The following is a 27,484-nucleotide window of genomic DNA, read 5'->3' as shown; positions in this document are numbered from 1 at the left end:
ACTGCCTGCTGACGTCACAATAAGAACGATCTATTAATTTCATTTGCAATTTTTTTGTCCTGAAGGAATTTTTTAAATGATAATTATCATCATTATTATTACATTGTTGTTGTTTAACGTGCACGCGGCCCGCTGCTGCAGCAACACCGCGCAGACCAAACTAAATAAAATAAATAAATAAATTATAATCTCGCGTTTTTTTCCTTCCTCGTTTCATCTGCTCTTTTTCGTTCATAAATTATTTTTTTTATGACGCGACTCTTCTTCCGGATCCACGAGTGATGAATTAAAAAGCAGCTGCAGCTGCTGCTGCGTTGCTTCACTGCGTTTTTCAATCTGACGCGAGATGAAACGAGAAAGAAAAAAAAAATATATATATATATATATATATATATATATATATATAAAGATAGAAACATTCATTTTAGATTTTTTAAGTATATATATATATATATATATATATATATATATAACTGCAGCAGCTCACATCAGAGAATCTGATCAGTTCATCAATAATCAATGAATTAAATCAGACGTCTCTCTATTGTTAACAATAATAATAATAATAATAATAATAATAATAATAATAATAATAATAATAATAATGATGATGTTGCCGCTACAGCTAAAATAAAAGAGTTCTGATTTTAATAAGGATTGGATACTAATGAATTAATGATGTGATTAGAAATGACAGTGGTGCATTGAACAACAGTCACGTGGTGGAAAAACATCAATCAAACCTTTGAGTTTTTATTAAATAAAAGTGCGTCATACATGAACCCGCCAAAAACACATAAATAAAACCTCACGCGCTGTCTGTGTGTGTGTGTGTGTGTGTGTGTATAGATATGTACAGGTGATGCGTTCACGGCCTACTCCTCCTCTTTCTCCTCCTGGTGTGTGAGCACTGAGTGATGAGGCGTTCACGGACCGCAGGAGCAGTTTTTCTGTTCCGTCCAATAGAAAAATTCTGAATCTGTACAAAAACAGTTTTTACACACAAATAATTCACTGGAGTGTTTCTCTCTCTCTCTCTCTCTCTTTTGACTGCTTTTTTTTTACACGAGACAATCTGTCCTCATGTCCTTCTGTCCTCATGACTTTCAGTCCTCATGTCCTTCTGTCCAGGGGCGTTTCAAAGGAACTGGGGGTCCCCCAAGTGAAAAGGGAATCTGGAGGCCTATCATGAATTAAAATTCAACGTAAAACAGGATTTTCTTTCTTCTTTTCTTTTCGTCTTGTCTCTCATCTCGGTTCAGATGTTGCAGTTTTTCCAGCCACTGTTTCTTATTTTGAGGTAAATTGAAGGGGATTCTTATAAAACCAAGTTATTCTTATTCACGGTTTGTTCAATATCAAATGAAAAAAACGTGTCTGCGCAATCGTGGCCGATCGGATATGAGCTGAAACAACGTGACGATTAAGTAGTAAAAAATAATTCTGAATGAACGGCAACAACGGCGTTTAAAAGTAATAAAAGTAAATATAGTAAGTAAATTCACCTTCAAACTTAAGCTGACGGTGTTTTAAAATGGAACATTTTTAAAGCTGAGAATTGCATGAACGTCCGCCATTTTTTGGGGATTTACAAAGGTCATGTGACCCCAGATTTTCGGCCTCCTGGTTCACGATAACGTTGACTTTCCGATATAAATTATCATGCTTCACTTTTAGAATGAAATTGTATGAAAACTGAATGAGAAGAGCCTGAATAATCATTTACGATTATTTGAATCAGTCATGTTGGGGGGGCCCTTTCAGTCTGGGGGGGGGGGGGGGGGGGGGCTGGGTTAGCTTAGTGTTCCCTGTTGTAACGCCCCTGCTTCTGTCCTCATGTCCTCATGTCCTTCTGTCCTCATGTCCTCGGTCCAGCACACTTGTCCTGCTCACAGCGTAGCGTCCCCCGCGTGGAAGACTCAGTTACGAACTGTCGATCTCCGACGTGTGGAGCAGAAGACCCGGAACCAGACCGGGACCCTGACACTGACCGGGACCTGGGGCAGGTTTGTGCTTCTTGAGCAGCTGTGTGATCTTCTCGTCATCAGAGTTCGGGTCCAGGGGTTTGTTGTAGTCGTCGTCCTCGTCCTCGTTCTCCGACGCCCCCTTCAGGCGCTCCGTCTCAGAGTCCTGCTTCTTCTTGGCCGTGGCCATTTCTGCTGCGTGCTTCTTCCTCCACTTGGTCCTCCTGTTCTGGAACCACACCTGACACACACACACACACATCTGTCAGTTTTATCCTTCATTTATTATTTTTTATGCTTCTGTGAAAATTGTAGATACTGATAATTATTTGTTAATTATTACAATAATTATTACTTTGATTTTTAACCAATTTAACAGTTTTTTTTCCCTGAGTCAGACTTAAATAGGAAGAGGCAGCGTTCAGTTTCTCTGCTCCACAGATATGGAACACACTCTTTTATTAAATCACTGCTTTATTATACTTACATTATTCAGCTTTCAATTTTAAATTCTTATTATCTCCCATTAATTAATTTTACCTTCATATTATCTTTTTTTGTCATGGTGTTTTTTTTATTTATCCTGTAAAATACATTTATTTTTTTCCTGTAAATTTAACTTCAAATGTTCTGCATAGACAAAATACAATAAAATACAAAAAATGATGCATTCAAGGTCACACAACGACAAAATGAAGCCCAGGTTAAATTGATGAAAAACAGCCTCATTGAGCTCTTTAAACCTAATTAAATTAAATTAAATTAAAGAAAAAAATGATGATTTTCTTATAATGTTCAGTGACTCAAATATCCCACCGCAGTAAAAGTACCTGAAGTACTCAGTAGTCAGTGGAGAAAGTACTGCATTCAGCATGTACGGAGGAATCATAATCAGATTATATTAAATTAGATTTTCGTCCCACAGTGATGCGATTACTGAAGCATTAAAGGAACATTGAGGATAAAATGAAGCTCAGGTTGAAATGATCGAAATGTCTCATAAAACCTGATTTAATTCATTTAGAATCATTTTTATTTTGTTTATTTAAAAAATAGACATGTATTTTACTGCAGTAAAGTACTGTGTTCTTAAACATCTGATATTTTATATTATACAGTCATGCTGATGCATTCAAGGACAATTGAGGATAACATTAAGATAATGGTAAAAAATGATCGAAAGGCCTCATTAAACTATTTATTTAGAATGATTTTACTCATCTCAGATTAAATGAAAAAATAGTCTCATGTTCAGTGATGAGGTACACAAATATCTGACTGCACTAAAAGAACCACAAATACATGTACAGAAGAATTTAAATTACACATTATATACTGCATTTTGTAAGTATATAATTAAGATCATATTAAATTGATCGAAATGACTCATAAAGAGGTTTTAAATGTCATTCAATTATTATTTTTTATTTTTCAAAAAGGAATTAAAGTGCGCAGAAAAATCAGCATCAGATTAACGAACTTTATAGATGTTTTTATTATTATTATTTTGACTTAATTTAAGTGACAGTAATCGGATTATTTAAATGTTAATTCAGGAGGTGATGACGGTATTTTGTAATATTTAATAATGTGAAACGAAAAAAGTAAATTGTGAGAAAATATAAAATATATTTTCACTGTTTATAATTATTATAATAATAATTATTATATTTGTGATATGACTGGTTCCTACCTTGACCTGGCTCTCGGTCATTCCCAGTGAATAAGCCAGTCTCGCTCTCTCTGGACCCGCCAAGTACTTGGTTTGTTCGAAAGTTTTCTCCAGAGCAAAGATCTGCTGTCCGGAGAACGTGGGCCTGGTGTGTTTCCTCTTCCCGTCTTTGTCCAGTAACACGGAATTCGGATCTGAAAACAGGAAAATAGTCATTTTAAATTGTTTTGGTTTTTTTTTTTATAAAAGAATTCTTTATTCCGAGAGTTGTTTTTCCCCGACAGTTTTTGAATGTGTCACAGCCTCTCAGGCCTCCTGTGTTTTTATTTTTATTTCATTCTCAATTTGTTTTATTTAATTAATTTTAATTTTATTTCCGCTCCTGCTGCTCTTCACAAACTTACGGGGCGAACACTGGAACCTCGCGTCCCTCCAGTGCGGACTCTGCATCACCCCGGGCCAGAAGATGGGCGTCCTTCCCGGCAGCTCCGCCAGAGGCTTCGGGTACCGGGCAACGGCCACGGCGGCGGCGGCGGCGCTGGGGCTGAAGTAGAGTCCGGGCGGCGGTGGCGGCGGACTGAGGCTGCTGAAGCGGGGCAGCCCGGACAGGAGCCCCGCCGAGGAGGAGGCGGCGGCGGCGGCGGCAGCCGCGGCCACCGTGGCCGTGGTGGCGCAAGCGATGGGCCGGTTCAGGATGTCGTTAATCCCGTGCGGGGTGGCGGAGGAACTCTGCTGCGGAGAGCCGAGCCCCGAGGACAGACCCGTGGAGCACTTGATGCCCGGGGAGGACACGGCCATGCCGCCCGGGTTGGGGGAGGTGGTGGCCGGGGAAGTGGAGCAGTTGGGGCCGCTGGAGGAGAGCGGGTACGCCGGGTAGAGCGGGGTCTTCATCTCGGTCATGCTGTGCAGAGCAGCCAGAGGCGGCGTGCTGAGGAGGAAGGCGCTCTGTCGGGACCCGTCCATCTGACCCACCGCTAACATCACCGCTTCTCTGCGGGCTCCGGGGGCAGCTCTGCGGCGGCTCTGAGCGGAGCCTCAGGCCCCGGAGCACCTGACTCTGTCCGGACTCTACTGCAGCACGAGCCGGTCTCCTGTGGAGCCACAGCCCATGACAGCTTCACTGACTCCCGCTGGAGTCCGGGTCCAGGTCCGCGGTCCAGCTCAGAACCACAATCACGGAGAAGAAGCTCTTCAACAAGTTCAGAGGAAATAAAGAAGCTCAGCTGCGGCTCAGCATCTGACACAAAGTTTCAGAGAGGGCGTGGTCCTGATTGGCTCAGAGGGCAGTGACGTCACCACGAGGGGTTCAGGACAAGCTCCTGATTGGACGTGAAGCTGCGGGACAAAGATGTTCCAGTAGTTTTAAAATGAAACTAAATCACATTAGATTCAATTCTATTCTATTCTAATTATACAACTATTATTATTGTATTATTAATATAATTGTTATTATTATATTAAAATGTTAAATATTATTTGAGGTTCTGATACATTGGATGATGTCATTATTCAGTTAATACAGTGGCCCTAATTCTGCGAGATTAAGAGCACGTGACGCTGATGATGACGTCTGTGATGGGGACCTTGAGTTCTGTCAAGAAAAAGTAATTGAGTTACAGTAACGGATTACCTGTAATCCGATTACAAAATGACACCATAACGGCCCCTGTTAAAGTTAAAAAAAAGGGTGTAAAACGATAACATTCATCCATTCAATATTTTTAATTTGTGAATTAGATTTGATGAATTTGTGAATTAACTTAAATCTAGTGTAAACATTTTGACAGAAAAATAATTCGCGTAAAAACAAACGTGAATGTCGACATGTTCGATTACACAAAAGTAATCAGATTGCTCTGCAGGATTTGTAATCGGATTACTGATTAGAAAACCGTCCATTTTAATGACACATGCAAAATTAAAAATTAAAAAATAACCTCATATTAAAAAGCTTCACAGTATTTGTCTGTTTTCATTAAGTGATGAGAGAAAAAAATCTAGAATAAAGTGAAGAATTTAGTTTTTAATGTTTTAAAATTTAAACAGAGTTTATTTTGTAGCTGTTCAAATGTTAAAGTGCACATTTATCAAGTGTTTGCTTCACCTGGAAAACAAAACGTCAGAGACGGAGAGGAAGGAGGAGGAGGAAGATGAAGGTGATGAATCTGAAACCCCTTCAAATCAAACAAGGAGGAGAAACAAACATTAACAGGAGGAAGAAGAAATCAGAAGAGAAAAAAGGTGATGAACCACAAATACGGAGGAGGAGGAAGATGATGAAGAGTGGAGAGAAGAAGATGAGGAGGAGGAAGGAGATGAACCTCAGCCTTCTTTCAAATAATGTCAAAAATGAGGAGAACAAAGAGAAGAAGAAGATGACGAGGAGGACGACGAGAGGGAAAAGGTTAAAACATGAAGTATAAGGAGAAAACTGTTGCTGTGTTGAAATGCACAGGCGAGGTCACAAAGGTCACAAAGTGTCTCGTCAGAAAAAAACATGACTGATCAACAGTTCAGTTACTGATCGGCAGGATCCACAAGATCAAAGATTATTATTTTAAATAAGTTATTATTTAAGATTATATCAATAAATCATAAATGTTTTACATACCTGGTTATACTTAATATAAGTGATAAGTGAAACGTGACCTCGTCTTTCATTAATAATCCATAATAATCTACAAATCAATCAGTGACTGAGTTTCTGCCAGAGGCGAAAACTGAGACGGTGTCACTGCGCCCTCCTGTGGTCACTGGCAGGAACAACACTGAAGCCTGAACTGACTCAGGCAGAAATTTCATTATAAAAGTAATTGTTATTTAATTGTAAAATTACCTCAGCGTCAGTTTATTTAAAATCTTTATTAAAAATGATAGAAATATTCTTTAACTGTAGACAAACAAGACCTGCAGAGTCTCACTGAACACTGAGTGAGTTTGTCCATGTTTGTCTTCAGAGTTCAAAGTTCATTTTATTTTACACTTCCTGTCACCTGCAGAACAGGACAAACAGCACGTCACCTCTCAAACAAACTGAAGTCTGGCGGAAAAGGAGACAAACCTAGAGCATCTTATAATTATAAGATGTCATGTCTTAAGTGCCAGATATAGCATCATGAGGTTTGCTAATTACAACATAACATCTTAAAGTTAACTTAGGACCTCATAATTATGACTTTGCATCACTAATGTCATGAAAATATGACAAACTACCATCAAATAATCATTAAGTACAATCCCATGATTTAGAGTTGCTACTTCATACTCTTGATTTAATATCCCATAATTATGCTGAAAGTGTGCTTCCTTCTGTGGACTCAGTTCCATGTCTGCCATGTTTGTAGTTTTGTTGCAAAGCAAAACAAAGTGCTAATAATAAGCTTTAATAAGCCAGAACTACCACGCAAATAAAAACATTAACTCTCAGAACTAAATTATTTCTATTGACACCAGCTCAACCAGTGGTCGCAAGATAATTTTCTAATAAATGAGCATTATTTTGCCCAGACTTTAAGATTTGTCTGTTTAACACAACCACAGAAGCATGTAAAGAAGTTGGAATTCATTTATAATACATATATTAAAACTATTGGAAATTAGTTTACCATCTCACAAAATAGTGGCTGTTACAGAAACGTTTGAAAAAAATTCAAATGCAATTTTAATATTTGTGTTGTTTCATTTTGTTTGTGCAACTGTGAGCCACTGTACAGTGACACAGAAAACAAGTCAGTATGAAATCTTTACACTTTCATGAATTAATAAATGATTTAAATACAAAAACCAGCACTTTAAAATTTAAAAAAATAAAAATGTATAATACTGGTGATTACAGTTTTTCTGGATTGCTAAGACACATTTCTTGAAAGCTGCTCTCCTTTTCTCTAAACCGTGAACACAAAACACAATTTTCCAGCTACATTCACAAAACCTCAGACTCTTCTTGCAAAACCAAACTTTCACCTCAAAATAGTTCAATATGTGCTCAAAACTGAACTATGTTGTCAAATCGTGCTCCGAGTCAATCAAAATTAAAAACACTACTGAACAGTCACTAAACACTATGTAGAAAAATAGAAAACACAATGCTCAGGACATGAAGCTGGAGAAATAAATGTTTATTGTTCACTGTAGGCTAAAACAAAAAACCTGGGCATTTAGCACTTGTACAAAAGGACAAAAAACTGAAATCTTGTGCATTTGCCACTTGTGTACAGTAAGCCCATGTAAAAATAAAGTACAAAAATATACAAATAAGTGCATTACTCAGCCACATCATCATGTCTCCGTACTGGGTCAGGCCACAGGACTTCACCCACATCACAGGCCACAGGTGTGCCAGGCAACGGGGGAAAAAACCTCTGGCAGGCCGTATCCAGGCTTGGCATGCCTCCACACCTATGTCACCACAGGCAGGTTCCATGGCTTGCAGGAGATTTGCCCTGGTGTAAGGTTGGTGTTCATATACCTTCCACCGCCATGAGGGGAAGAATTCCCTTAATGGGGTTTAGGAAAGGGGAGTACGGTGGAAGGCAAAGATTGATAAAACCTTGGTCCATATTGAACCACTCTCTAACCTGGAGGGCTCTGTGAAAACTCACATTGTCCCAAACAACAACAACATAGATGTGATGCTCATCCTGCTGCCCTAACAGAGCATCTCGCATGTGATTGAGGAAAATGAGGAGCTGGTGAGTGTTGTAGGGCCCCAGGTTGGCATGATGGTGGACAACCCCACAATTGCTGATGGCAGCACATAATGTGACATTGCCACCACGCTGCCCAGGGACACCAACAATGGCCCGATGGCCAATCACATTACGGCCTCTCCTTCTCCTTTTGGTGAGATTACACCCAGCTTCATCCATGAAGATGTATTCATGGGGTCTTTCCATTGCATCCAGTTGAAAAACCCTCTGTAGAAATAGATATAGTTTTGTAAGTGATACAGAAAAGGTGATTTAGGCCACTACACTAAATCACTACTTAGAGTAATCAACATTGAATGTGTCTGGATATATACCAACCTGTACATACTGGAATCTTTGCTCTTTGACTGTCTGAGTTGCGATCAAAGGGCACTCTGTACAGCTGTTTCATGCGCAGTCTGTTGTGCTTGAGGACACGATCAACAGTAGAGAGGCTGACACTGTGGATACCCTCAAAATTGACATGGTCCTCAATGATCTTCTGCTGAATTTCACTCCGTTTATTGGCGTTGTTCTCACGGACCATATCAACAATTAGAGTCTCTTGGTGTGGGGAGAACATACCTGTCCTCCCACCCCCATGTGGCAGTCCTTCAATTCTACAAAAAGAGAACATGCAGTTACAAAAAATATACATGGAATACTAGGCCTGCAAACCGTTAGACCAACCCTCCATTACAATACTACAGTACATTGGTACAGTGATGTACTGAAACACATATTTACTTACAGTATATAGTATGGTATACAGTAATTGCTGTCAACATTTACATACTCTACTATAATGTCAAAAAAGGTAATTACCTGTTCTCTTCTCTAAATCTTGGGATTATGGTGGACACAGTGAATCTACTGATGTTTGGTTGTAGCCTTTGTCCGGCCTCCCTCATGCTCATACCATGGACAAGAACATGGTCAATCACAGTCACTCTGATTTCATCAGATGTCTTCGCTGACCACCTCTCACACGAACTCTTCCTCTCAGATTTCTAACCATCATAGGGCCTCACAAACCAGTGCTCTCTGAACTGGCTTATATGTTCCCTCACATCATTAGCCACAAGTGTGATCAGTTTTGAGTTCTTGTGTTCAGGTGGTGACACTTGTGCTTTAATTGCATTTGACTTTTGTCACCTGTGCTCACCATTATGCAGCATGGGTGCATCACAATGAAAATGTGTTGGCAAGTTGTGTCTAAATACGTGAAAAGTGCTTATGGTTTTGCCAAAAGAGTGATTGATTCAATCAGTGGGTTCAGGCAACTGAGCATGTAACTGTAACATGTTCATACACGAGTTCTTTAACCAAACCATTTAAGAGAACATAATGCTCTTAAAAAGTTTTTACATGAAACCACCTCTGGCAGGGGGAGCTCGCCCACTGTCAGCTGATTATTTTGATTGACAGTTGTGTCTTTTGGCTATTTCCACACACTCTGCTCTCCACAGCATGGTTTAAGTAGCACTTCCACTAGCATAGCACCTGGAAACAGGTACTATTTTCAGTACCTGCCACAGCAAGTTTCCAAAAGCATGCCAAACTGTAGATCAGTTAAAACTACTTAACAATCCTAAGAACGTGGGTTAATCTCCAACAACTACCAGGAGTCTGGTGTAAAGTCACTAGTCACTCGTTTAAGTGTGTGTGTGTGTGTGTGTCACGTATAAAACGAAGTCACCGCAGTTTCCCGCAGCCATGCAGTGATGACTCCGCCCACGTTATGCAGGTACTTTTTTTATAGTGGAGATGCAACCTAAACCGTGTCATGCTGAGGCGAGTAGAGTGGGTGGAAATACGCCATAAGTTACCTGTGCAGGTAAGTCTGAGGTAACTGTACATCAATAATGAGAAGAACCAAAGAGCTGAGTAATGTTTCCTTTTATTTAAATTTTTACTCCCGCGCCATCAGCTTCTGCTTCTTCAGCTTCTTCTGTGAAACCTAAAAAAAGATGAGAGACGACAGTTAGAGGACGTCACAGGTCAAAGGTCACAACGTCAGAGGCCGGGGCTGCTCAGATTTTTTACAAGTTGTTTTCATGGTGAATCCAAAGGTGTCCTAAGATGTCATCAGTGCAGCCAGTGAGGCGGCAGTGAGTTCAGGTGCAGCTCAGACACTTTCAGATGTTACCAAGATTCATCCACTTGTCTGGACTTAGTATCACTAAAGAACGGCCGCCTGTTCCTGCACCTGAACGCACCGCTCGTCTGCTCCTGTAATAATTCAGCGGACTGTACCTTTTTCTTCTGGGCGACCTCCTCCTCAGGTTTGGGGACGATCTGCTCCTTCTCCGTCAGGATCATCTCGATGTGGCATGGCGAGCTCATGTAGGGGTTGATGCGACCGTGGGCGCGGTACGTGCGTCGCCTCATCTTTGGCGCCTTGTTGACCTGGATGTGCTCGATGACCAGAGAGTCTACGTCCAGACCCTGAGAGACGGAGACAGACAGAAAGAGAGGGACGCAAGACAAAAACACAGGTGAGCCTTATGTTCACACACGATACAGAAACATCTCGAGTGAAGTCTTGTGACTGCTCAGCTTTGTTGTGTTATTTTCATGGTTAATACAAAGGTGTCCTAAATGGTCATCATTGCAGTCACAAAACACTGTTTTCACAGCATTAAAACAAATGTTACGACAAACTACCACAGCCTGTGAGAGACTCATCAGCAGCAGATGACTTGAGACAAAGACATTTAAACACTTTAAATAAACTCAAGTTAATGTTTTATTCATGTTTTAATCAATACTTTGGGCATTTTAAAATACTTTTGCCGTACGAAAACCAACAAACTGTATCCACACGGAAACTTTCCCTTAACACAATATTTCTTTAATACATTTGGAAAACGCTGCCACATAAATCCACCAAAAATAGATGAGACTGTGGAGCATGTGCATAAAGCTAGCAGGGTTACAGGTTAGATTATAGATATGGGACTTAGACATATTTTGTTTTCTTAAAGTTGTATATTGGTTTTATACATGAAAAATATAGGGGTGGCATTTTGAGATTATTTAACACTGGGACTTGCCCAATTCCATGTGGATAAAAAGCCAATATGATACATTTGTTGATTATCCTCTCATGTGCACAGGCCCATAGGCAAAAAAAGGGGGCAACATAAGACACTTAAGAATCTTTAATATATTGGTCACTTTATTCAAATGTGGAAATATTTGGCTACTTCATGTCAAAATCCTCATCCTAGCCATAGTAACAGGAAGTAGCAGCATGTTGTACATGCATGGAACATCAAGTTTCTGGTATAGATCAGACTTCACTTTATTTTTCAAATTTAGTATCAACATATGCAGTATAATCTGATAACTGATTGATTTTTAATGGATGACAAGTTACAGGTCACATGACCTCACAGTATCTGATGACCCCACAAGGCATTTAACTCATATTTAACTCACCTTGAGCTCAGCGTTGCTCTCAGCGTTCTTCAGCATGTGCAGCAGGAACTCGGCACTCTTCTTGGGCCAGCGACCCTGAGTCCAGCCAAACTGTTTGGCCTGAAAAGGGAAGAAAGAAAACTCATTAAACGTTCTTTTAATAAAGCAACAGTGGGCGGAACCACAGCTGTTGCTCAGATTAAAATGTTTTTTGTTTCATCTTTAATCCAAAGGTGTCCTAAGAAGGTCATCACCGCAACTCCAAGAAAATAAAACATCACGCACGGTGATCTTTGTCCCTGGCTCACCTGTGCACAGCGTCCAACACCTCCGTTGTAGCGACGGAAGGGGACACACTGGTGCTTGACGACGACATCCCTCAGGTACTTGTTGGCCTTGCGGATGTGCATGCCTTTGATGGCCTGAGCTGTCTCACGGGTGTTCTGTTCACAACACAAGCAGCAACACAGGTCAAATGTCTGAAATCTACTTCTGACAGATTTGATTTGGAAAACCATGAAATTCAAGTTCCTATTCAATAACCAGTCTGTTAATAGATAGAAAATAAGACACAATTTTAAAAATAATTAATTCTCATGTTTCACACTGCAATTTTTATTTGAAAAGTAGTAAACTGTTCAACCCTATTCCACAAGATTGAAAAAATAAAACACCAACTTGCTACTAACATATGAAGTCACTAAAAGGTGAAAGAAAGGACTGTACAATGTTCCAATCTACCTTTAGAGAGATATATATATATATAAATAAATAAACACTGATCACAAAAGTATCAGCAAAGAAGTTTGACCACTTCCTACATTAATGTTGAGGGAAAAATATAAGATGGCTACCTCAAAGTATCAGAGACTATTCTTTAGCTTCAGTCAACACAGCGTGAGAACATAGAAACAAACAATGACATTATCACTAATGCGGGCCTACATTTAACTTCATGTGAACTCAACATGACTGGTTTCCATCAATGATTTTAAATGTCAAATGTTAAACACACAAGAACGACAATATATTTACAAACCGATATTTTGACCCACTCCCTAGTTGTAATGCTATTAAAGACCGTCAGTCCTAGAAGTCTAACCAACACTTGTTTTATTTTAACACTATCACAGACTGACATAGGTTCAGTCCACCTGTTTCCATGTGTCCAATCAGCAGCAACTTACCTTAAAGTGCACCCGGAGATTGGAGCCCCGTGCCTTACAGGCTGAAACACAACAGACACTCAATGTTAACATCTGATTATTGATCTGTGTGTATTTGTGTGAATGTGTATGTGGAGGCTCAGATTCTAACGAGTGTTTTCATCATTAATCCAAAGGTGTCCTAAGTAGTCATCACTGCCTCACACCAGGCGGAACACAATCCTGTAAAAAACTGTACTTACACTTCGTCGGGTTCTCGGGGTCAAGAGAGTAGCGGACCATTTTCAGAATATCTGCAAAGAAGGAAGACGAAGAATTGAAGTTTCACGTTTCATATGCAGCAGCTAGTTAGTATTAGCACTAGCGACCAGTGCCAACAAGCGAACACAACAAACATACGGCAAACGGCACAGGACTTCATAAAACACTACACAAGAGCGTATACTTAAACACTAAAATAAGCCGGTGTAAATAATAAAACTAGGGAGTCATGCAGTTTTAACTATCCGGCTTCAACCACAGCCAACATGGCGGACAGGCAGTGAACCGACTTCATCACAAATATCAAAGTATTTCACAGAATAAAACGCTCCAGACACAAATATCTGACATCACCAGAGATCTAAGAAGGCGATGGTTTAAAATGTGCAGTATTAAAACTGGGATGAATAAGATTTAACGTAGATTGAGGGCAGATTGTATTCCCTTAAACTGAGAAAGGATCCTACCTCTGTGGCCGCGGAAGGAAGAGGAAGTGCTACGGCCTGCGCTCCTCTTCTTCTGCTCCCCCAAAGCACGAGCGCCCTCCTCCGGACCGGAAGAGCAACAGGCAGAGACAGGACCTGAACATACTGCTCTATTTTGTTCATTTTAGAGTTTTATGCTGTATTAATTCATGTTTACGCGTTTTTAACAATATATTATTTTATATGTATTATATATTTATTTTTATTTATTCATAACAATATATTTTCTCTGTAAATTTTCACTGTTTGAGCCAACAAAACATATACCTTACATCTCTTAATGTTTTCTTCTCATGTTTCTTTTCTTTATTTTCTATTATGACACACATAGAGTCTCTGCTCCTTGTGTGTTTGTAAAAGTGTCCTCTTTTGAAAACTCCCCCCTTAAATTTCACCTTTTCCTCTACGTACTGCCATTTTATTTGTTTTTTATTTAAATGTTATTTCAGTAAATTGATGTAAAGAAAAAGTAGTAGATATCTCACCACTCAAAATGGAGCCCAAAGTGAATCTTACTTTGAAGGTACATGTTGAAAAGCTTGTAAAGCGTTCAAAATTAAGGATAAAACAGACATTTATGCACATTTTCTGAAAGCCTGCAGATACAAAGAAAACAGGTGAACTTTAAAATGAATTAAATTATATTAATCACACCAAAAAACATGATTGTGTTAACAAAGAATGTTAATGTAAATGTGACCAGTGTGTTGGGGACATATCAATTATAGCAATAATTGTTAAAAAGGAATGCGTAAAATGTCTTTTAAGCACATTTTATCGTACATTTTGGTCGGAAATTCAAGATACCTTATAATATAATATGATTATAAATCACAGTGGAGAGATGCAGGCTCCCCCTTGTGGCAACAAGTCACTTTGTCTATTTATGATCCCCTCCATTCACAATTATCACAATCATGGAATTTCACCATTATTAATTTATTGCAACCGTGTCTTATCACAATACATGATAAAGTGACTTAAATAAAATATACATCAAATAAAAAAACAGACTCGCTGCAGACACATTAAAGCCAGCTGTTGTCGTTTATTTGTTTTATTTGGTATTTCCTGTTCAAAACCTGCTACACACTGTAAAAAAAGGGTTCTGTGTGCACAACATCACACACTGTAAATAATGCAGGACATAGAAAAATAAAGATATTATTTACATCGGGTTCAACAGTGGAGGAGAAACAGATAGAAAAGAATCTCGTGCAGTCGGAGACACAGATTATTACAGATTATGTCCCACTGAGCTCCAACATCCGTGGCATAAAAAAGGTCAAACAATAATCTGCAGCTCATCTGACCAGCAGGGGGAGACACTGTCACTGTCACTCCAGCAGAAGGTGAGTTGCACGTCATTTTAATGAGAGTTTCACTTTTAAAAACATTTTCTCTGGTGATTGTTTGATAAATAATTCAGGTTAATTTAGTTTGATATCTTTAATAAAGTGAACTTTATGTTTTAAAATCTGATGAAGACACAGGTTAAGAAGAAGAAGAAGAAGAAACACGTCTGCAGACTGTGAGCAGTGAAGCCTTCCAGACAATAATAAATAATTGATCAATAATCTGAGGACGAGTCAGTCCATGTCCATCGTGTGTCCATCGTGTCTCTGCAGCAGGTTTCGTCTCCTCTTGGTTCTCTCGTTCATAAAACACACCGGGGAGTAAAAGTCGCAGTTTGAGTTTTGAGTCACGTGACGAAGACAAATTTGTTTCCTCGTCTTAAAAACGCTGCAGGTCGTCCACACGCACGTCACACGTCTCCTGTCTTGCTGTCCTGCTGTCCTCGGTGTCAGTGTGTGTGTGTGTGTGTGTGTGTGAGGGCAGACGTCACAAACATGGCTGAACAACCTGGAAGACAAGACCACAAACATCAGGTCACCAGAGTTAAATAAATGGAGTTACGTAACTCTCAAAGACCAGTGATGAGGTTAGTTTTATTGTAGTTTTATTTCTTTTAATCTTCTGTTGTCAAATGTCCCCCTTTGTCTTTTATTTGAACATACTTGTCTCTGTGTCTCATCTACTCCTCTCTTTTTTCTCTCCTCTCCTCTGTCCTCTATTTTCCTTTCACCCCAACCGGTCTAGGCAGATACTGCACATCTTTGAGTTTGGATATTTCCTCTCTCCACTGTTGCCTAGTGTATGTTCATTGTGTGACATCTAATCGAAACTCTCCAATCTTGTACAAAACAATACAAAGTTAAGAAATGTATCACAGAGACAAAAACTGCCTTGAGATGACAACATCGCCCTGCTGATAATGTGGACATTGTCTGTTAAAAAAATGCTCTTAACAATCTATATTTTCCATTTTAGTACTGTTAATAATTACTGTGCATCAATGAAAATTGTGAGAGTTACTGCGTCTTCTTTGAGCCATAATGCTAATAGTTATTTTACGGGCATTTAATCTCCATTACAACAGCACCATTTTAGTTTTCAAACCAAACATGTGTCAGTTGTTTGTCAATTCTAGAAACATAATCTCATTTCTTTTTTCGAAATAAAGGCTCTGATTTCAGTATGAAATTGTTTTTTGTTTTTTTTTGTGAAAATAAGCAAATCATCGGACCCGGGCCAAAATATTGATGCTGCTGTTGGTACACTTTTGGCCCACCGGCCGCCAGTTGCGGACCACTGTCCTACCTTTATTCATTTTGTACCTATAAGCTTTAAGGAAATGTGACTCTTTCCTACTTAGATCAAGCAGATACAGAGGAACTAGAAGATGAACTAATGTGACAAAAATGACAAAAACATAACTGACATTACCATAAAATGTTACAAAAATACATTATTTCCAGTATTTTTAGGGGGCGTGGCTTTGGCCAGACGGCTGATGGGAAAGAGGCTAAATATAACAGATGCATATTAACAAAGTAAAGTGATTTAATTGTAAGTTCTGCAAAACCTGTTGAATCAAGCTGTCTTCGTTCATGTTGTTACTTACAGCTGACGGTGGTGGGGGTCGTGCAGGGGTCGGAGGTGGATGATGTGGAGGTGGGGTGGAGTCATTTAAGACAGGGGCTGACCACGGTGGGCGTCGGCGGGTAGACCAGAGCCACGTGGACGCGCTCCGAGCCGTTCTTAGGACAGACGATCTCAGTCAGGCCCTCAGGACGCGGCTGAGTCAGCAGCTCTCCTGCAACACAACAAGTCAGGCATTACAGTCACCTGTTAGGCGCCGTGTCATCTATTAGGAAAGATGATGAGTCACCTGTTGGACACAGAGTCACTTATTAAGATGTGATAAGGCTGATATATGCTGAGTCAGGCACAAGTTAAAGCAAGTGCGTCAATTCTGGTCAAATTAATGATTCATCCACTAGATGGCAGCGTGTCCACACTGAGCAAGAGCGAGACTCACTTTACTGCAGTGCTGTTTGGACTGGTCTACTTCTGAGTCCAGAGCCCCTCAGGCCTACTTTCTGTCCCCAGATTGTCCACTTCATAATCCCAGACTAACAGATTATATGGAGCATGGGAGTCTAATCCACATGAGAGGTTTATTAAATTTTAAAAAACAAAATAACAAGAGAGTGAGGTAGATGGAGGGTCAGATAGTGTACGTGTTTACATTTGTAAGAAAAGTGAACGTAGCACCATATAAGGAGGCGACGGTGCTTTCACAGATGTAGGATTTCGGAGTGTTTCCAACCAACAGCTCCAAACATCCGCATGTGTGTCCTCAAGTAGGTCAATGCTGGCTCCTCCCTGTCCCGTCCCCACACTCCTCCCCCCCCCCCCCCATACCAACTGAGAGGGGTCACACTCTGACCCACATCCACCAGCACACACACACAAACACACACGCATCACTGATCAAACACCACCAGCAGGTACATTGACCATGTACATTCCTGCCCGCTGGTCTTTCTCCACCTCCTCCTCCTTCCTTCCTCACCCACTCGTGCGCAGCCTTAAAAGGAAGCAGCAGAACTTTCTGTTCTCCAGGAAACTCACTCCTCTAGTTTCTGGTGTGAACTCAAGGATTTTGCAAGAGTCATCATTGTTGTTTGTTCTTTTACTTCAGTTTAGGTTTTCTCACGATAAAAGTCAAATCAACAATGTGTCAGGCAGATGGTTAGTACTAATGTCAGTCACGGGAAGCTTCATGTACAGGGCTGGCCCAAGCTTTATGGGGCCCCAGGGTGTAGTGGTTAGCACTCCTGCCTTTGCAGCAAGAAGATCAAGGTTCCTGACCCAGTCAGAACAAGGGTCTTTCTGCATTAAGTTTGCATGTTCTCCCCGTGTGCTGTGTGGGTTTTCTCTGGGTTCGCCGGTTTCCTCCCACAGTCCAGAGACATGTAGATTTGGGGATTAGGCAAATTGGACACTCTTAATTGACCGTGGATGGTTGTTTGTGTCTAGAGGTCTCCCTGTGATGGACAGGCGAACTGTCCAGGGTGTGAACCCGCCTGTCGCCCTATGCCAGCTGGGATTGGCACAGCTCCCCCCAGCAGAAGATGGATGGATGATTTTGTTCTGGCGATTTTCCATTACACAGTTCTAGCTCTACTCGGCCTCGACTCTACACGGTTTGGTATCACACACGTTTTCCATTACTTCATAGTACCTCCTCAGCGTGGACAGGGGTCGTCATAGCACAGCTGCACGAAACTGCCGTGACATTATTTTATACACGACACAACTAGCGCGTAAAGCAGTTTTTTTCGGTGTAAATGAATCATTAGAATCAGTTAATTAAAAAGATTCGTTCAGTACTTCCTGCAAAACCGGAGCACAGACTCCGTGTGACACAGTTTCCTTGTGATTGGGCTCACGATCGGCGGCTTTCAGCAGTGCCGTCGCTAAATACACTACACTCCTCGGATAAATATTGAGATTTCAGACATTTCCTTTGCTAAATGTTGGAGATTAATGCAATTTTTCCAGATTCTTTGAGACTTTTGAACTGATCTACAGGTCGGCACTGTTCACTTTGATTCCTGTGTTGGACGTCACGCTCATGACAGTGACGACACTCTCTGACCAATCAGTGGCTGACATTTTAGTATCGGCTCAGCTCGCTTGGAACCTTGCCAGACCAGGTACTAAAAAAAAAAAAGCACCAGGTAGAGTCGAGTCATCATGCTAGAATTCTATAATGTTCATGTCTGTCATTAGACGGATGAAGGTGAGTCTTCTACTGTTCATCAAAATACAAAAATACAGAACGCTGAGCTCAGCTGCTTCTTTAACTCCTGTGAGAACTTCTGTGTATCACAGTGATGGAGCAGTAGGTTTGTGAAATGGAGCAGAATCAGATCAGACTCTGTTAGACTCACATACCATGGTTGAAATAAGCCTAATCTTCTTAAATCAGTGACTGTACCGACAGGCAGTGAACTCACCACCACAGACCAAACATGAGTAGGTCTGAGATCAGAGTCTGAAGACTTCACCGTGAGCGATGATCTCAGACCTGATCTGTTTCCACCTGAGTTGCCACAGACGCCCCGCCACGATGATGAGGCCTGGCAGGGAACCCAGGATGGCACACCCCTCTACTTCCTGTTTGTCAGGGACAAAGTGGGAGCACTTGTTTTGATGCAGTGGATCTCCCGGCTGTGATTAGTGCCGGTTAAATGTGCCACGGCTTCAGTAACGAGTCTAATCCCACAAATTACACAAACACACACATACAAGAGTGGTCAGTCACATGTCTGAGATAATAATGCCGCAGGATTACTGCAGGGTGGTGATGTAACAGGACGCTCATCCTCTCCACTAGATTACTCAGCAGCACAAACACATTTGTTCTCATAAAAGGCGCTAACAAGCGGCGAATAGGGCGTTGAGCGGCGGGGGCGAGGCAGACATGTTTGAACAGGACGCTGATCCATAATTCACCAAACCTCAGCTTCTCACTCCAGAGAAGCTGAAGAAGTATTAACTCTATTTCCAGAGCCCGAGGTTGACCTTTGATCTTTGGTGGAAAATGGTGGAATACGATTCCAGGCCACGTTTTGTGCATTAACAACGGTTTAATAAATGAGGCCCCTGATGTTTCCCTGAGATTGTGTGATGCATTAAGGCTCTACTGGCAGAATCTGCCTGATGAATATCTGATGACTGTTATGCCTTTTAACTGCCGTCCACCCGAGACCAATGCAAATCCATATTTTACTGCAAACCATCACTAAATAAATTTGCAAACGGGGGAAACTGGGCTCTGTTGTGTTTGGCAGCCGACGGGGGTCAAGTCATTTCCCAGCATTCAGCTGCTGCACAAAGCTTCTATGGGCAGAGTATGAACTGCTGGGCTCACTGGTATTTTCCTTTGGCTGCGGTTCATGTCTTTCCACAGTTCAATACAACATCAGTGAGCACACAAGTGTCACACACGTATGTGTGAAAATGTGGAGGTTTTGATCCATTACATTGTCATTTACCATCACATGGTCAATATATTATGTAACACTTGATCTGTGGACACCTGAGGGACAAGTAGCTGGACAGACGTGGGTCGTGACAGTGAGTTAAGCGAGCGACTGTTTGGCTGCTGAATCTGTGACTGGCTTTAATCCAGTCTTATCCTATCACTGGATTAAGACGAGTCAGACTGAGCAGCTGATCCAGAGTGAAAGTGGAGCCTCGCTGCAGCTGAGTGAGCAGCTACAGCTTCATGCATATTCCAATAAAACAGCAGCTAGAAGCAGTGATGATGATGCTACATGTGCTAACAGTAGTTCTACATAAAAAAATAATAAAAATTAAAACATAATGTTGTCTTAAAAATAATTGATGTTGTTGTGCTGTTTGCCTGCTATGAGTAGTGCTATGCTAGCTGTGTTAATACATTAGTAGCATTGTGCTCTCTGAGCTAAGAGCCAACTCTGCTCTATGTGCTAACAGCTAACTCTCTGCTCTCTGTAGCTAACAGCTAACTCTTCTCCCGGCTAACTAACTCTGTTCTGTGAGCTAGCAGCTAACCCCGAGCTAATTCTGCCCGTCTTTTCTCTAAGCTAACAGCTAACTTTTTGAATGTTATTTTTACATTTTGACACAGTTTTGGGATGAAAAAAAAAAGTTTTTACATGTGATAACTTCTCTATCTCTGTGGGGACACAGTCTCAAGTTATTTTATTGTGCTTGATTCGAAATGGACAGAAACACAAGCAAATCTTGCAGTAATGAATGTACGGAAAAAGGCTCAGTCCATCTGTCTTTTGCGCAGTATAACTGGGCCTTAAAGATCATACATTTAACCAATAATTAAGCTCCACCTCAGCATGTTCTCCGTGGCAGATAAACCTCACTGACCCTGGATCGAGCAGAAAATATTTTTGTGGCGCACTAATTTTAGGGTGACCTGTCAAGCACTGTAAAGCTGAGAGTCATCCGCTCGTCAGTTAAACTTTAAACACAGAGGCTGAGGAGACTGTGACTTTCAAACAACATGGATGACGAGGATCACTTACACGCTATTCTAAAATGAGCGTGAGCGTTTGGTCTGCTCGAACTCTGTGGAGCCTGAACTCTGCAGCCAGAAATACCACGGCCAAAAAAAGGCTGCAGGAAATACTGCCGGGGTCTCTTTACAGATGTATGTGGACACACACCAAAGTCCATGGAGTTTGTTTTTAGCTCGCAGGGACACACAGAAGCTGCTGGTTTACTGCTTCCTCATTTGGTAAGTTTGTGAAACTGAGGTAAATAAGAACAAAACACTCAAACTCTGATTCAGGAGAGGGAGAGGTTTGCAAAGTGACACAAACTTCAGTTTGCTGTTGGAAAAACAACCTCGAACTGAGCTGATGTACAATTTATAAGTTGAGCCTTTTGTCAAGAGGTTCCGATCTGTTTTTCCCCACAGGCAGACATGTTCTTACTTAAATCCTCCGTATCTCAGGCTGTAAATAAAATGAATCATGACTTTGTTGAATCCCACCCCAACCTGTCCCCTTCATGTGTTTCCTGACGCCGTTTCCTCTTTTAAACCCATCACATGAGTCAGGGAGGAAATCCCTCCACGGTTGTTTCCTGGTAGGATAAATGTTCGAGAAGAAAGAGTTCTCTCTTATCAGACTCACTTACAGACACACACACAGGCTTTTGTATACGACAGTATGCCTGATCTAATGTCTGAACAATAAAAACCAGGTCACTCCACTACCATGACAACCACCTCATCCATCACACACACACACACATACACACATTAATTTCATCTCAGCACAAAAGGGATGTTTATCTGTTACAACACATGACATCACTCCGCTTAATGTCTATTGATCAGTCATGTGACCAGATACCAAGAATACAACGCCCCACCACTTCCCACATTAAACGTACCATAAACATACTCTGATAATACTGATAATACTGATAATTTATGATTTTGTCACTGGATAATCTTTATAAGACAATGCCTGCAATGACTAACTGATTATTTTTGATCAATTATTAAATTCATTGTCATCTTTTTTGACAATTGGACAATTGGTTTGAGTTCTTCTTTAAATAAAAACAGAATTCTTTGTTACAGACAAAGACACCTGAAAATAATCAGGTGTTTATAATCACAATTTAGAAGCTGAATTCAATTCAGCTTCTAAACTGTGATTATTTTCAGGTTTATATCTCTGTAACAAAGACATTTGTCTGTTGGACTAAACAAGACATTTGAGGACATCATCATAATGAGTTTCAGGGAAGACTGGTGGACAATTTATGGAAAAAACAACTCATCAATAAATCCAGAACATAACTGACGGATAAATCAATGATTAAAGAAGAGAGAGCACTCAGACCTCTGCTAAGGCCTCTCAATTTCCCACATCTCACAAGGTTAACATTGTTTTTGTATACTGAATGCTTATCTGGTTCACTGTCAAAATCTGATCATTTCTACCTTGGGCTATAGTCCCTGACATTTTTTTTTGAGTTATGCTGCTTAAAGTAATCTAAAAATTGTTTGTTGCAGCTATGTGTTCCTGGTTACCATGGTGATATTTGGTCGATTTCTGAGGATTAAAGGACATACCTGGAAAAGCATGTGGATTAGGAGACCCCCTTTTCAGGCACTTGGAGCAGAGGATGTGTACAGAGTACAGCAGGCCGGGCCACTCCTGCAGCAGTAAGTTCAGCTCCTCCACCAGCGGGGTGACGGCCTGCCATGCTGTCCAGATGTTGGGCAGCGAGGCGTGGCTGGTGATGGACAGAGTCTCCACCTGCTGCTGCCCTTTGGCAGAGTGGTGACTGATCACCACGGGAACTTTGCCTCGATAGGCGAGGATCTGGTTCCTGCCGTCCGACCTCTGGACCACATGGCTGTTGATCTGCACACTGAAGCGAGTGAACAGTCCAGGAGGAAACAGGAAGGGGAAACTGTACTGGATGTGCAACTGCTCCACAGAGAAGAAGTGACACTGAGGCTGAGATCCACCACCTGCTTCACTCTCCATCTCCGGCTCCTCTCTGCTGACATAACTGGGGAACTTGTACCACGCCGTAGCACCATTCAGAGGTTTGCTGCGGGGTTTGTTGACACAGTAGCAGATCCCCATTTTCTCCAGCAGCTCCATGATGAGGTGGAGGTCCTGCTGGGTCTGGATGAGTGGTCTTAGCAGCAGGCGGATGACATTTGAGGGGAGGAGGCCGTGTTGGAGGAAGCCCTCCACATGGTGCTGAAGGTGCGTCACCCTGAGGTCCTCTCCTTTCTCATTCTCAATAACCAGACTTACCCTTCCCTTATCCCCCCTTTCCCCCTCAGATAAGAGCCGGTCCAACAGTGTGGACTCGTCCCTGTGGAAGAACACATTTAGAATTGCAATAAACTGTGGGAGGTTGTGAAACACATACTCCTTAAGAGTGACACTGTCCTCAAAGTACAGCAGCTTCCCGCTCTCGTGCAGGTAAGACAAAGCGCTCTGCAGCCGGTCCTCTGTGAGCCCAGCCTGTAGACCCAGACGCGCAGAGTCCCACCACGACAGCCATAAGTCTTTGGGTTTAAAGTGCAGCTCCTCCAGCATCTGCCAGGACTTTGGCAGCACGCGGTGGAGGTTAGGAAAGATCTCACTTTGGTCTGCTACAGACATAAGCTTCTCCCGCAGTCTCTGAATATTTGTCTGCATCTCTGTGCAGCTCACCTTCAGAATGGGAGACAGTATCTGCAGTCGGTGGTTCAGCATGAACTGCAGCTGCGCTTTCCTTCGCCTCAAGTTCCTGTCCAAGACACCATAGAAGAGCACGTGCGGACTAGAAGTGCGGACGCCATAGCCCTGCTCCAGTGCCTGGTCCACCTCCAGAGACAGGTTCCTCAGGCTCTGGATATCACTCCTCTCCTGCAGGCCAATCTGTCTGTGGATGTCTAGACCTTTCAGCTCCAGCTCCGCCACCCCACACTGGTCTGCGTGAGTGCCCACCAAGCACACAACAGCGTGGGGGACTTTGGCACCGAGGAGGTGGAGGAAATATCCAACGTGGGTGTAAAAGTTCTTGGGCAAATATGTTTTCAAATTGACTACTAGAATGTAGAGCGCGCCAGGGGAGAGAAAAAATGGTTTGACGAGGTCATAGTTCGACTTCCCTGACAGATCATACACAAGAAATGTGAGGCAGCGGTCAGCATCTGCCACCCAGTGTGTGACCTCAATCCCCTTGTTTCCCTGGATTCCTTTAACCTCATGTTGTCGGCCCACCACACTCTGCCTCAGCCAGGACTTCCCAGCGTTTTTCATTCCAATCAGCACCAGTTTCAGTCGTGGCTTCATGGCAAGCTGGGAATGAGCGAGCTCCTTTTGATAGGCAGCGATGTATGGGATCCCTTTCATGCAGACTTCATACGGAGGCTGGATGAGAGGGTTGTCTTTCACCTTCCATATGTTCACTTTAGACAACTTTCCAAAGTCGTCCGGGAGTATGGCTATTTGGTTACCCTGTAACACCAGCTCCTCTAGGTTCTCTAGCTGCACAACCGAGTCCGGCAGGTATGTGATGTTGTTATTGTCCAGCCACAGGTTCACCAGTGTCACCAAATGACCAATCTCCTCAGGTACACAAGTCAGTTTGTTTCTGCTCAGATAGAGTTCCTCTAAGCATGTGATGCTTAAAATAACTTGTGGGAAGTTCTCGAACTCATTTGAGGACAGATTGAGCATCTTGAGTCTCTGCAGATTTCCAAAAGATGGTGGCAGTACTGGGAGGTTGTTCCCATCCAGCATAAGACTCTCCAGGTTGTTCAAGTGGCAAAAGGAGTCAGGTAAGGTAGATATATGGAGGCTACTGAGCCACAGGATTTTTATAGACCGCAGCTTCATGATGTCTGCTGGCAACACCTCAAACTTGTTTCCGGAGCAGTCGAGCTCCTCCAGCTCACAGAGGGCCAGGATCTCAACAGGGAACTGGTTGAGCTTGTTGTGATCTGCATCCAAAGTGCGCAACCTGGTGAGACCAGAGAAGGAGCTGGGGAGGTTGTGCAGGTCATTGAAGCTGATGTCAAGTTCTTCCAGACTCTGCAGTGCTCCAATCTGAGCTGGAAGACTCTGGATTTTGTTGTGACTGACGCAGAGCTTCTTCAGCCCCTTCAGCTGCCCGATACTGTCAGGCAGGGTCCTTAAGCAGTTGTGGCTCATGTCAAGCTCCACCAGCTGCCCCAGCTCAAACACCACCCAGGGCACAGCGGTGAACTTGTTCCTGCGGAGGACGAGGATGCGCAGGTTGTTGAGGGTGGATCCCAGTCCGGCGGGCAGCTCCTGCAGGGAGTTGTTGCCCAGATTGAGCGCCTCAACCTCAGCAATGTCCTCTGGTAGAGTGATCTGATTGTTTTTGGAGCAGAGGGTGAGCTGGCGCAGGTTGCTCCGCAGCTTCCTGGAGCGGAGGGCGGCATCCCTCCACATCCTGGCCGTTCTCAGCTTGTTGTCCTCCATGGCGCAGCAGCCGGACCCCCCCTCCGCCTCCTCCTCCTCGTCCTCTTTGTTTTCATGGAGAGTTTTCATGGATCAGAGCAGCCATGGTGGCCGGGCTCCTGCAGGGTCAGACAGAGCGCATCACAGCACAGTGTCGGGAAGTGATCGAGCTTTTCTGTGGAAGCAGGAGGAGCGTGTGTGGCCGCGCAGACATCCTCCTCACAATGAAAACAACCCCGTCGCGGCTTCAGCTCCAGGTTTCAGTCCAGATCTGGGTTCCGGTCCCGTAGGAGGGCTCTGCCCTGATGCTGTGTCCTCATCGTGGCCGGAGTCCGTCCTCTGGACAGACTTGTTCGCGTCAATCTGCGACTTTTTCTCACTCTCTCTCTCTGAGCTCCTCGAGCCGCGCTGGCTTCTTCCTGCAGGAGAGTGGAAGTGAAGGCTCACTGCGTCACACTCCTTCCCCGTCTGCTCCCCCTCCCTCCTGCTAGTGCTGAGAGTGTGTGTGGGAGAGAGAGGGGGGGAGGAGGGAGGTGCATATGCATGCAGACATTTAACTACAGGGCCTGTTATAGCATTTTTGGTGCTTTGGGTGAGATTACAAGTTGGTGCCCCAACCACACCCCGAAATAAAATCACCACAATGGTTTCAAAACAAATACTGACCACTTTATTAGGTACACCTGTTCATATGCTTGTTAAGACAAGACATCAGCAACTCAGTGTGGTCAAGATGTTTAAACTGAGCGTCACAATTAAGGAGAACCTAGAGATCTACTGGGAAATTTGTGTTGACATCAAAACAGTGCATAAAAACATTATACACAACAATTTCAATTATTGTACCTCTATTCAGCAAACCAAACATACTATATACTAATAAACTTAACAATCTTATTTCAGGCTTGTGTGAAATTTTGATCCTGCAGGATTCAGCAGGACCTTGAGTGCATCAACGTTCACTGCCTGCAGCTTCTCCAGTTTTACTGCTGCACCACTGGGAGGTGAACAGGGAAAATATGGTTTTCTCGCTTGCTGAAAATGCAGTAGCAAGTGCTGAATAGTGCATGAGAGCAGTCACCATTTATTTTCAACGGGAGAAGTGGCTGAAAAATCACTTTTCTTTTTTCTTAAAGTATGAAACAGTTCAAAAGGCTGTGCACAAACACATGTGCCTTCTATCGCTAAATATGTAATACTAAGAAAGAAAGGAGAACAGTGTTGTTTATGCAGACTCATCATTGACATTGAACATGACCACAATATAGTTTTAAAGACCCATGAACACAGCACCATCTACTGACCATGTGTGCTCATGACTGGGATCATGTGAACTTCACACTCATGTGAGCACACACTGACTGCATTGTGGAAAAATAATGTGCAAACAGCAGAATTTTATGGATAGTTCCTTTATTATTGAAACTCAGAGAGTGGGAGTAAAAACCACAGCAACTGCTGAGTGGATGTCCATGCCAGAGAACCTCACATCACCCACTCATCTCTGATCACGTTCCATTATTACCTGACAATCTTGGTGGGGACAAATACTCACCTGTGTGAAGAAAGAAAACTGACAAATGAGTGTGAATGATACTATGTTCCTTAACTGATCCAAAAGAGAAAATAGAATAGAATAAATACTTATAAATAAATATAAGACAGATCTATAGCAATATAGTACTTTAAAAAAAGGGGTGTGGCACATAAAATATTATACAGAAATCCAAACTGGATTTAACAACAGATTTGGATCAATAGTTACATTTGCAAATTCTGTTTAATTCTACTGTTTCTTTGTTTAAATGACTATAATGAATATAATAATCATAGAATATAGTGAAATTTCAACAATTATGAGGTAAATTATGAAGAAAATCAGCCCAAAACTGTGGGAGAAGTACGTGATTGTAAGAGTTGCATAGTAAATATCAAGAGCGGGAAACTATGCTGAGTCA

The 27,484-nt window shown here is 42.2% G+C and overlaps 3 protein-coding genes, 1 long non-coding RNA gene and 4 other non-coding genes across 8 annotated transcripts; all 8 read right to left on the bottom strand.

The window, feature by feature from the left end:
- Positions 1–1,783: 1,783 nt before the first annotated feature.
- On the bottom strand, positions 1,784–4,826 carry nkx6.1 (NK6 homeobox 1). Its single transcript, XM_058617469.1, has 3 exons — positions 4,041–4,826; positions 3,658–3,830; positions 1,784–2,205 (listed from the first exon to the last, which is right to left on the bottom strand). Exons 1-3 carry the CDS (start codon positions 4,615–4,617, stop codon positions 1,924–1,926), a joined length of 1,032 nt encoding a protein of 343 aa, XP_058473452.1. The 5' UTR covers positions 4,618–4,826; the 3' UTR covers positions 1,784–1,923.
- A 2,913-nt stretch (positions 4,827–7,739) lies between these two features.
- On the bottom strand, positions 7,740–9,039 carry LOC131446500 (uncharacterized). The gene is made up of 2 exons (XR_009233930.1): positions 8,664–9,039; positions 7,740–8,552 (listed from the first exon to the last, which is right to left on the bottom strand). It is a non-coding gene; the product is annotated as an uncharacterized LOC131446500 (long non-coding RNA).
- Positions 9,040–10,208: 1,169 nt separating this feature from the next.
- On the bottom strand, positions 10,209–13,685 carry rpl17 (ribosomal protein L17). Its single transcript, XM_058616494.1, has 7 exons — positions 13,642–13,685; positions 13,156–13,206; positions 12,935–12,975; positions 12,056–12,190; positions 11,769–11,867; positions 10,581–10,772; positions 10,209–10,284 (listed from the first exon to the last, which is right to left on the bottom strand). Exons 2-7 carry the CDS (start codon positions 13,193–13,195, stop codon positions 10,237–10,239), a joined length of 555 nt encoding a protein of 184 aa, XP_058472477.1. The 5' UTR covers positions 13,196–13,206; positions 13,642–13,685; the 3' UTR covers positions 10,209–10,236.
- LOC131446818 (small nucleolar RNA SNORD58) lies at positions 10,353–10,421 on the bottom strand. Its single transcript, XR_009233969.1, has one exon. It is a non-coding gene; the product is annotated as a small nucleolar RNA SNORD58 (small nucleolar RNA).
- LOC131446820 (small nucleolar RNA SNORD58) lies at positions 10,875–10,941 on the bottom strand. The gene has a single exon (XR_009233971.1). It is a non-coding gene; the product is annotated as a small nucleolar RNA SNORD58 (small nucleolar RNA).
- On the bottom strand, positions 11,937–12,006 carry LOC131446817 (small nucleolar RNA SNORD58). Its single transcript, XR_009233968.1, has one exon. It is a non-coding gene; the product is annotated as a small nucleolar RNA SNORD58 (small nucleolar RNA).
- Positions 13,048–13,114, bottom strand: LOC131446819 (small nucleolar RNA SNORD58). The gene has a single exon (XR_009233970.1). It is a non-coding gene; the product is annotated as a small nucleolar RNA SNORD58 (small nucleolar RNA).
- Positions 13,686–14,683: 998 nt separating the features above from the next.
- On the bottom strand, positions 14,684–25,993 carry mfhas1 (multifunctional ROCO family signaling regulator 1). Its single transcript, XM_058617510.1, has 3 exons — positions 22,664–25,993; positions 16,625–16,816; positions 14,684–15,522 (listed from the first exon to the last, which is right to left on the bottom strand). Exons 1-2 carry the CDS (start codon positions 25,614–25,616, stop codon positions 16,686–16,688), a joined length of 3,084 nt encoding a protein of 1,027 aa, XP_058473493.1. The 5' UTR covers positions 25,617–25,993; the 3' UTR covers positions 14,684–15,522; positions 16,625–16,685.
- Positions 25,994–27,484: the final 1,491 nt, after the last annotated feature.

This window comes from Solea solea, chromosome 19, assembly GCF_958295425.1.
Source record: "Solea solea chromosome 19, fSolSol10.1, whole genome shotgun sequence".
In the NCBI taxonomy this organism is placed as follows: Eukaryota; Metazoa; Chordata; class Actinopteri; order Pleuronectiformes; family Soleidae; genus Solea; species Solea solea.
Note: the sequence above shows the minus strand (reverse complement) of the source record. Positions and strands in the feature narration are given on the sequence as shown.

Coding starts and splice junctions, on each gene's coding strand:
- nkx6.1 (XM_058617469.1), bottom strand. CDS start 4,617: ATGTTAGCGGTGGGTCAGATGGACGGGTCCCGACAGAGCGCCTTCCTC. Junction 3,831..4,040: donor GAGGTTCCAGTGTTCGCCCC/GTAAGTTTGTGA, acceptor TCCTGTTTTCAG/ATCCGAATTCCGTGTTACTG. Junction 2,206..3,657: donor TGACCGAGAGCCAGGTCAAG/GTAGGAACCAGT, acceptor TGTGTGTGTCAG/GTGTGGTTCCAGAACAGGAG.
- mfhas1 (XM_058617510.1), bottom strand. CDS start 25,616: ATGAAAACTCTCCATGAAAACAAAGAGGACGAGGAGGAGGAGGCGGAG. Junction 16,817..22,663: donor TAATCCACATGCTTTTCCAG/GTATGTCCTTTA, acceptor GTTGTGTTGCAG/GAGAGCTGCTGACTCAGCCG.
- rpl17 (XM_058616494.1), bottom strand. CDS start 13,195: ATGGTCCGCTACTCTCTTGACCCCGAGAACCCGACGAAGT. Junction 12,191..12,934: donor ATCTCCGGGTGCACTTTAAG/GTAAGTTGCTGC, acceptor TGTTGTGAACAG/AACACCCGTGAGACAGCTCA. Junction 10,285..10,580: donor AGGTCGCCCAGAAGAAAAAG/GTACAGTCCGCT, acceptor ATCTTTTTTTAG/GTTTCACAGAAGAAGCTGAA.